Source organism: Ranitomeya variabilis, chromosome 5, assembly GCF_051348905.1.
Source record: "Ranitomeya variabilis isolate aRanVar5 chromosome 5, aRanVar5.hap1, whole genome shotgun sequence".
Taxonomy (NCBI): Eukaryota; Metazoa; Chordata; class Amphibia; order Anura; family Dendrobatidae; genus Ranitomeya; species Ranitomeya variabilis.
Window position 1 is genome coordinate 549,217,473 of NC_135236.1, and position 10,252 is coordinate 549,227,724.

Below are 10,252 nucleotides of genomic sequence, written 5' to 3' on the forward strand. Positions count from 1 at the left end.
CAAATTTGCTAAACCTATTTTCATACTACGTTTGTTATTTCATCTTGATTCACCGCCAATACATGTGGGGCGGCCTCTGTCTCCTTTCGGGGTATTTCTCTAGAGGTGAGCTAGGACTAATATTTCCCTCTGCTAGCATTATTTAGTCCTCCGGCTGGTGCTGGGCATCTAGAATCAACGTAGGCATGCTACCCGGCCACTGCTAGTTGTGTGTTAGGTTTAGTTCATGGTCAGCTCAGTTCCCATCTTCCAAGAGCTAGTTCCTATATATGCTGATGCTATGTTCTCTTGCCATTGAGAACATGACACCCCTGGCAGTATATATTAGCTCACACATACACATAATAGACTGGTCATGTGACTGACAGCTGCCGGATTCCTATATGGTACATTTGTTGCTCTTGTAGTTTGTCTGCTTATTAATTAGATTTTTATTTTTGAAGGATAATACCAGACTTGTGTGTGTTTTAGGGCGAGTTTTGTGTGTCAAGTTGTGTGTGTTGAGTTGCGTGTGGCGACATGCATGAAGCGACTTTTGTGAGATGAGTTTTGTGTGGCGACATGCGTGTAGCAACTTTTTGTGTGTCGAGTTGCATGTGACAGGTTAGTGTAGCAAGTTGTGTGCAGCAAGTTTTGCGCATGGCGAGTTTTGCGCGTGGCGAGTTTTATGTGTGGTGCCTTTTGAGTATGTGCAAGTTTTGTGTGAGGCAACTTTTGCATGTGTTGCAACTTTTGTGCATGTGTCAATTTTTCCGCGTGTGCAAGTTTTGCATGTGGCGAGTTTTCCATGAGGTGAGTTTTGCACGTGAGCCTAGTTTTGCATGTGGAGAGTTTTGCGTGTGGTGAGTTTTGAGCGGCGACTTTTGTGTTTCGACTTTTATGTGGCGAGGTTGGTGTATGTGTGGTGAAATGTGCGCTGAGGGTGGTATATGTGTTCGAGCACGTGGTAGTGTGTGGCGCATTTTTTGTGTGTGTTCATATCCCCGTGGTGGTGTGGTGATTATCCCATGTCGGGGCCCCACCTTAGCAACTGTACAGTATATACTCTTTGGCGCCATCGCTCTCATTCTTTAAGTCCCCCTTGTTCACATCTGGCAGCTGTTAATTTGCCTCCAACACTTTTCCTTTCATTTTTTCCCCATTATGTAGATAGGGGCAAAATTGTTTGGTGAATTGGAAAGCGCGGGGTTAAAATTTCACCTCACAACAAAGCCTATGACACTCTCGGGGTCCAGACGTGTGACTGTGCAAAATTTTGTGCCTATAGCTGCGACGGTTCAGATGCCAATCCCGGACATACACACATACACACATACACACATTCAGCTTTATATATTAGATAAAGATTGATATATGCTTATCCTAGTCTGGGATTTCCTTTTCTTTTAGTTAATGTCTTGGGTTTTGGTTTCACCCCTTATATTGAGTGGTTACCACTTACTCTCACCACATACCTTACACGCTTTATGTAATATATATGTACTAATATGTAGATATATTTTTTTATATATGTAACTTTTATATACTCTATTGATTTTCTTAAAGCCAGAAAGTTGCCATTTGAAATGACTGTAGGTTTGTGCCATGTCTGTGATCTGCTATTTTTCTACAAAATTAAACAACTGAATGAACAAGGCCTGTGATTCCAAAATTTTTGCCAAGGGTTGTAGTCAAAGTTTCTCAAATGTTTCCACTTGCCCATTTTCTGGCATTCAACAAATCATCTTCTTGATAGATGTCATTATAGCATAAATAAGCTTATTCCCTTTAATTGTCATTGCTTTTAATGTTATGGCTGATTTATTACACCTTAATTTGATAAAGTGTTCTACAATCACTGATAGACTCAAAGTCACATTTGCTGTAACTGATAAGAAGTAACTGGCTTTGCTCCAGGGCTAGAGTCACCCAGGCAGGTGCCATACCTCTTATGCATACTTAGCTAGCTTTTTTAACAGTGTTCTATGTATACACTGAAATTTTTAGTTTGATAAAGGTGACTTTAAATACCTTTGTTCCAATAAATTGAGGAGGCAAATCTCACAATCTGTTATTTTAAAGAATGTATTTGAAGTTTGTGCTTTAGCACAATAATTACTTTCAGTCAATTTGGTGAATAAAAAAAAATTATAATGTTGGCCAAGAAAAATCAGTCAGATAAATCTACAGTACATTAAATCCTTTTATTGCTAATGACAGCCATCTGAGAAAGGTCTGTCTATAAAAATGTTTTTTTCTCGTCTCACTCTTACCCCATTGATCACATTTAAAGAATAACTAGACATACATAAATATGGCAGTGTTCCCACATTTACCCTGCATGGACTGGGAATAAAGTTGAGTATTACATATTTTGTAATTCGTTCTACCAAAGGCAACAGACATTACATATACAGTACATATATTATGCAAAATCATTAACATATCTGTAATTGCATTTTCCTCCATTAGTATATCTACTTAATTTATATTTCTTTTGCAATGTGCAATTAAATTGCTGTTATATGCTGCCCATATTTTCAGGATCCACCAAACAGCTTAATACAAACTGACAGCTTTAGGCAATTTACAGTTCCCCTATTTCTCAAAGGCATATCAACAGTGGCAGCAAATGAATGTTAATACTTATATGCTGTATATATGTATGTATATATGAATATGTATAGATAGAAATATTTATGACAAAATTTGAATTCTCAGAATTGCATGGATTTTCCTAGGAATTTTGATTTACAGAGAAATTATTCTCCACAAATTGAATGTCCCTCTTGTTATGCTCTGGCAGTATGGTCTTCAATGCCTCCTCTTCCTTTCCCCATCAAAACTTGCCTATCCTGGCCTGCTGGCTCTAGGACAGATCTTACCAGGGGTGGGAAGTTATTGCATGATGCATGTCATGACATCATAGATGTATGATGCTCAGTGAGCTGTGAGACCAGGTTGCATCCAGAAGTCCAGGCTGGAGCTACAACATTAAAAAGGAGAGGCCATGAGGACTGGACAAAGGGCAGCACTGCCCAGCGTTCGGTCCTGTTCACTACAGCGCTGTATCTCCCTATCTGTTCATGCCAAGCATGGACTTCCATCCATGACAACACCACATAGATTACTGCGTCTAGCACGGCTGTAGTAAAAATTACAGCACACTCTAATTTCATAATGTAGATGAAGTTTATTTGCAGACGCGCAAATAGACACATGTGCATCGAGTAATGCGACAGTAAATGTAAAATGTTTCGACCCTTCCTGGGTCTTGTTCACATTGTCACTGAGGAAAAAGCAAAACACAATATAGTTATCAGATATACAGTGGGAATATATATAGAATATAAACAAGAAAAAATATGTATAATATATACAATAGTGCTTAGATGCCCAGTGTGAGTACAGGATATATTAAGGAGATGCACTGCAATATAGTATAGGGCACTTGTAGTTGGTATATTTTAGGATACATAAGAGTGAAGAGGTTAGGGAGAAACTAAAGGGAACCTGTCACCCTGTTTTTTCAGTATGAGATAAAAATACCATTAAATAGGGCCTGAGCTGTGCTTTACAATAGTGTATTTTTTGTCCCCTTGTTCCCCCACCTATGCTGCCGAAATACCTTACAAAAGTCGCCGTTTTCCCCTGTCAATCACGCTGGTCTGGTCAAAAGGGCATGGTGAAATGGCTGTTTCTCCCCCACCTCTTGCTTATCTTCCCGGCGTTGGAGTAGTGGTTCTCGCCGCGATCTCCATATGCGCACGCGCGGCATCCCGCGGCCATTTTCCTGAAGCCCCGGGAAGCAGAGTACTCCATCTGCGCACGCGCGCCCTCAGGAAGATGCCGCCGCCACCGATACTAAGGGGAATAGCACAGATTGCGCTCTTTTTCAGCTGTTGCGCATGCGAGAACCACTACGCCAACTCCGGGAAGATAAGCAAGAGGTGGGGGAGAACAGCCATTTCACCACGCCCTTTTGACCAGACCAGCATAATTGGCAGGCGAAAACGGCGACTTTGTTAAGGTATTTCGGCAGCATAGGTGGGGAACCAGGGGACAAAAAATACACTATTGTAAATCACAGCTCAGGCCCTATTTAACGGTATTTTTATCTCATACTGAAAAAACGGGGTGACAGGTTCCCTTTAGGGAAAGTAATGTCATAGCAGTGTATATTGACACCGTATAGCCAGAGTTACCAGGAGCAATGCAAATGGGTATGGCGAGGTGGGAGGATATCCAAAAGAAATTATGAGTGCCGGTATTGTAAATGAAGGAATTGGAGTTGGTAAGTGGATAAAGACCTAAAATAAACATTACCTTAGAGCAGGGTAGAATGGAGGCACTCCCGCGCTTAGGACTGGTACGTCTGTCTGATGTGGTATAGTCTGTGCAGATCTTATAAAGTCGGTGGTTTATGCAGCGGACTGGATGAAAGCAACTGTAGGGGCGTGGGGCAGCTTTCTGTTGCTAAGAAGATGAGATCTCTGTGACTTGAACGGTAGCAGGGCCACCCAGATATTGGTTTTATCCTTGTGAAATCCTTGATCCATTATCTCTAGGAAGGTATCATCATCAATGGAATGGGCTAATATATAATCATCTAGCCTCTTGCAAGAAAGCACACCCTAGGTAATCTTTGTCCCAGCAGCAGAAGTAATCAGTGGTGTATCTATCGTCCATGGCGTTCGAGTGTACTAAGTTGGCGAGCTTCTCCTTCTCAAGGAATTTGTTGGAACAGGGTACAAAAAAAGGATGGCCGTACATTGTGTTGCTCTTTGTAATCTGAGCCCCAGTTCGCCCATTTATCTTTCAAACTGTAAAGAAACTTCAGCACTATGAGTTTGATACCCCTGGCTGTGTCTATGGATGTAGGCCTAGCAGGTTTCCTTCAGTTTTGGCGACTTGGAGTTCTACCAAGAGGTTGCTCAATTCTCTTAACTTGTGTAAGCTTTTGTTAGAGATTTTAGGAAAGTCCTCTAACCTTTTAAAGAGGGATCCATCTATCATTAATGTTTTCTCTTACAGCCAAATATTTCACATTTTGACGTCTCATTCCAGAGCACCAGATGTCATTTTTTTCTGCACTACTGTTCCTGTGTTTTCATGCATAGCTGAGCTGCTTGGCTTTGTTTCAATGTCAAAGTTAGGGCTTTTTGGCAATAATTCTTCATTGAAGACCATTTCTGGTCAGACTTCTCTGAACCATAGATAAATGTAGCTGGGTCCAACTGTTTGCTGCTAATTTTGAAAGGAAGTAGGCATGATGTGTCTTTCATCTTGTTCATTAAGTTTCCTCACCCAAAAACTGCATCTACTGTTTTCAATGTTGCCCATTAATTTATGCTGCTTCCAAAGAGCATGAACAGCATATCTTGATACTCTAGTCTTATCTGCTTGGTTTCCCTGTATCAGACCTTGCTGATGCAGTACAACTACTGTGGTCACTGTGGCCATATTGCATGCCCTATGACATGAAATCTAATCTTTGTAGCAGAGTTTTATTGTTCTTCATCCAGTTTTAAACCTCACACAGAGCTGTTTGATCCTAAGTAATCGCCAGAACAGCTTTTTACTGACCTGAGAAATAAAAGAAGTGCATCCAACTACAGCTTAAAATGCAGTGGCTTTAGCATTAAATTATAGTTAACAGTCTGCTGCATTGGCCATGATTGGTATGTGCTGTTTAACTCACTAGATGCTGAGGTCAATAGCAACAGTGTCATCTAAATGATTAACGGGGAAAGGGAGAACATCAGAAACCTGAGCTCAAGATTGTGTGGTTCCAATGGTTGCCTTGACAATCCAAAGTTAAATAATGGCCTCAGTGTCTGCTATTAGGGTGTGTTTTAAAGTTAGATATAGAATCATTCATTGTTTGCAGACCATTTATACATTACAATATAACAAATAGAGATACTGTATTTATCCCTGACTACCATCAAAACATGAATGTGTCACCAGAACTACCATTGGTACATTAACACGGCACCAGAACAACCATCAGGACGTGAATATTTCACCAGAACCACCAGTACATGATTACATTAGCGGAGCTATCATAAGTATTTGAATGCAATAATTAAATTTAGTACAGCAATCAACTGTAATATCAAGTCCGCCCCGTAAATAATTGGATAGTATGAACCTACAATTCCCTATATGTCCTTAACAATGGTAAAGAGATGCTGAGAGTTGTTGTTACTCCAGTACTGATGAAATTAATCAGTATCACAAATAAACACTTACATCCAGGTACCTTATAGATGACATCTTCTATGATAGGAGTTGTCTCTTTCTTTTCGTCTCCATCTTGTCTAGATGTCATGTTGGAGAGCTGTCGAGAGAGCACAATGGAGGTCACTAACGACAATATGCTGAAAGATGTGTTTTGGTGTATTATATATGATATGATACTGTGTCAATGGCACATGTAGGTTATGAAAAAATGTTTGAATTTATAAGTGTTGCATAACCAAGCACCATGCTGCTTGGCCAAAGTGTGTATGTTACATGTAGCCATACGGTTATCATCAGATTTTTAACTGTTTTTTACTCCTTTAATTTTATTGATGAATAAATGTAAGTCAGTGTAGTTCTGAATTTATTTTTCCTTTTTTTCTTAAGCAGGATTCATCCGAGATGGTGTAGCATTTGTTTGGATTACATGACCTGCCGAGCAAGACTGTGGCTTCTTAAATACCTCCCAAAACAGAACATATGGACTTCATTGTTAAAGGAATCTGTGTCTGAAGCTCCAAGTGAAGTGCACGTTCTTCAGCCGTTTTCATCACTGCCATCATAGCTTCAGGACACAGTACAAAAGTAAAAATCTTTGATGATTTTACTGTTTCAGGACCAACGAGACCCAACTGGCCTAAATCTAAGTTACAAATTCTTGGAGAATAAGCAATTTTAAATAAAATCAGAAGGCTGTATATATCACCACAATGCAGATTCATTAAATAAATAACTAACAATAAAGATGATGGAAAAATAAAAAACATTTATCTCTATATAAAATGCCTGTAAAATTGGTTAGATGATTTGTACTGTAAAATACTTTTCAACACTGTGAATGTAACTCATCACCCATCGTCTCTATGTTAATAACCTGTGGTTTCATTATGAAGCATTACAACATCCAGTGCAGCTATCTATGACTTGGATAACATATTTCATAAGGGTGGATATGCTAAAACATGTCAGAACTTTGAATTTTGGCCAACGTTTTCATTATAGATAGGATTTACATGTAAACATATTTAGCCTCATCCCTAACAAGTCCCCTATGAAGTGCTTTGTTATGTTGAGATAGCTTTCTTTTATAATGTCATTACCTTTTCTTACATATGAGCATGTTTTCATTTATTTTTATATAGCAAATATATTTTCCTATCTTCATATTTGTCCCAATAAGTACATTAAAGGATGTGGAACCCTTGTAGCAAACCTTCGTCATGACATATGTCGTCCAAGGCACTGGCTAGGTTTTTCACCACTCACGTTGTGATGTCATGACACCACAGCGTTCTTTCTGACATCAAGGAACTACGCACCACCAGAAGCTGAGCTGAGAGGAGTATTTTTTTTCAGAATTCTTTAGTCTCTATTCTGTCCCTCTACAAATTAGCAAAAAGGAAGTCGACGAGCTTTCAGCTTGCTGACAACTTACAAAGTAAAGTAAAAAAAAAATTGGATTGAGGCGAAAAATGTGCTTTTGTAAGCTGTATTATTCTTCTTTTAACCGAAAACCTCATAGCTGATTTATGAAAATACATGAGATATAGCACATCTTCCTTTTATCTAATTCTGTATTTCTTTAGCCAAGTTGTCATTATTGAAGGCTTCTTGATGACCATGTTCAGTTAGAAAAACTATATACAGTGAAGAAATGAGTATATCTCAGAAAAAGAGGCACAGATAAAAAAGGAAAACAAAAGACAGGAAAATAGTGGCATTTATATAAAAGTAAAAACTTTTACATACAGTGGGGAAAATAAGTATTTGATACACTGCCAATTTTGCAAGTTTTCCTACCTACAGTTGAAGTGTACCTATGATAAAAATTACAGACATCTCCATTCTTCGCATGGGAAAACTTGCCAAATCGGCAGAGTATCAAATACTTATTTTCCCCAATGTACTTATGGCAAGTGACAGGTCCTTGTTAATACATAATATAATAAGAAATTTTTTTTTTTTTTCTGTATGAATCTACCACTCTTTCCATCCCATGACTGTAAGACAACTGGCTACAGCTGGGGTCCTCTAAACTGCTCTGTTTGCAATAAAGAAAACATAAAGCCATTAATTTTTATGAAACCCCTTTGTAGTATGATTTCATCCAAAATGCATCCATTATTGCATTGATGTCTGTATGTGTTCCTCTCTGTGGATTGCTAAATAAAGCCATTATGAAATCCTATCAGATCCTTGGAGCTGGATTTTTTTTAGCTTTTATAAAACAGCATCCTATCAGCCATATGATGAAAATGAAAGATAATAGCAGAAAATGTGTTATCTACAAAATTTCTTTCAGTAGCAAAACAATTTCAAAAACAAAGCTCCTATTCTGTTAGAATTGACTAATAGTGTCTATATTTATTGTTCCTTTAAGTGTGGCAGATTGTTTAAACAGGGGACCTTCTGACAAGTTGTTTAGACACATCAGAAGATCATGTCAGTATGGGTATTGAGTGGGAACTCAAAACAATATATTGTTATCCTTAGTAGTGATGAGCGAGTTCTAAAATACTTGAACGCTCGCTACTCGAATCAAATCGAGCAGGTCGTACACTTGGATAGGCTCGACTTGAATTCCGAGTACAATGGAAGTCAATGGGAAATGAGCATTTTTCCAGTAGATCCTAACAGGAGGGCAGGGAAATTGCTGACATGGATGGATCCAGGGCTCAAATGTAATGGTAACAGCATGGAAAAGTCGCCTGGACTCATCTTTGACTCCCATATTGCCCTTGGGAACAATGATGTCAGAATATTATGCCACTTTTACGGACTGCCAATAAAACATACAAAGCCATAGATAAAATGGAGTTTACAGGAAAAAAGTGTAGGAAACATTATTTCCTGTATAACAAATGGTATATAAAATAAAATTAAAAAGAAAACAAAAAAAAGACTCCTCTACCCCATAACCCCTTTCCGACATTGGGCATAATAGTACACCCTCGTTGGAATCCCTCCCTTTCATGTGGGCTCCGGCGCTGAGCCAAAATCTTTCCTGGCACATGTCAGCTGTTTTGAACAGCTGACATGTACCTCTAAGGGCTGCGGGTGGATAAGTGATCCACCCATGGCTGTTAACCTGTTAAATACCATTGGAAATCTCTGACAGCGACATTTAACTCACGCTTACTGGAAGCGCGCCAGAAATCCCGCCCATCGGTGATGCAGGTCTTCGATGGATTGGCATAACAACCAGAGGTCTCCAGCAGACCTCTATGGTTGTCATAGCCAGAGTGCTATGAGCACCACTCGGTGATTGGCGCTCACAGCAGTGTGCATTTCTGCTACACAAAGGTGATCTAATCATCACCTGTGTGTAGCAGAGGCAATCAGACAACTCCAATGGAGACTATTGAAGCATGCAAAGAGTTAAAAAAAAGGTTCAAAAAATATAAAAAAAATAAAAATATATAAAAGTTCAAATCACCTCCCTTTCATCTCATTCAAAATAAAACAAAACAAACAAGTTTTTTTGGTCGCCGCTACATTGCAATGAAATGCAATAACGAGTGAACAAAAGATTGTATCTACACCAATATAGTATAAATAAAAACGGCAGCTTGGTGTGCTAAAAAATAGCCCTCACCCAGCCCCAAACCACAAAAAATGAAGACGCTACATGTTTCAGAATATGGTATCATTTTTTTCACCACTTAAATAAACAAGAACCTAGACAAGTTTGGTGTCTATGAACTCTTCAGGATTGAGAGTCCTCAGTAGTTGATACCTTTTAATGGCTAACTGAAAAGATAGCAACAAATTGCAAGGTATCAGCTACTGAGGACTCTCAATTCTAAATATTTTTCTATCCACTGGCTAACATGGTACCAAGATATATATCTTTCCTGTATGAACTCTTCATGACCTGTAGAATCATAAAGGCATGTCAGTTTTAGCATTTAGTGAGCATGGTAGAAAAAAAACCAAGTGTGCAATTGCACTTTTTTTGCCGTTTCACTGCACTTGGATTTTTTTCCCCATTTTCCATTACAAGATATGTTGAAAACAATTGTGTTGT

General features: G+C 38.9%; 1 protein-coding gene across 6 annotated transcripts in view; it reads left to right on the forward strand.

The window, feature by feature from the left end:
- HRH2 (histamine receptor H2) overlaps positions 1 to 8,450 on the forward strand; it is a 259,444-nt gene extending 250,994 nt beyond the window's left edge. For 3 of the 6 annotated variants that reach the window (XR_013215835.1, XM_077265888.1, XM_077265890.1), the window contains one exon: positions 6,616 to 8,450. Coding sequence is in view for 4 of the 6 variants with exons in the window: in XM_077265888.1 (XP_077122003.1) it covers positions 6,616 to 6,790 (175 nt within the window). In the remaining 2 variants the exon portion in view is untranslated. Of the gene's footprint in view, positions 1 to 6,612 lie in introns of all 6 variants that reach the window. The other 3 variants (XR_013215836.1, XM_077265887.1, XM_077265889.1) reach the window with 3 other exon arrangements.
- The last annotated feature ends 1,802 nt before the right edge of the window (positions 8,451 to 10,252 follow it).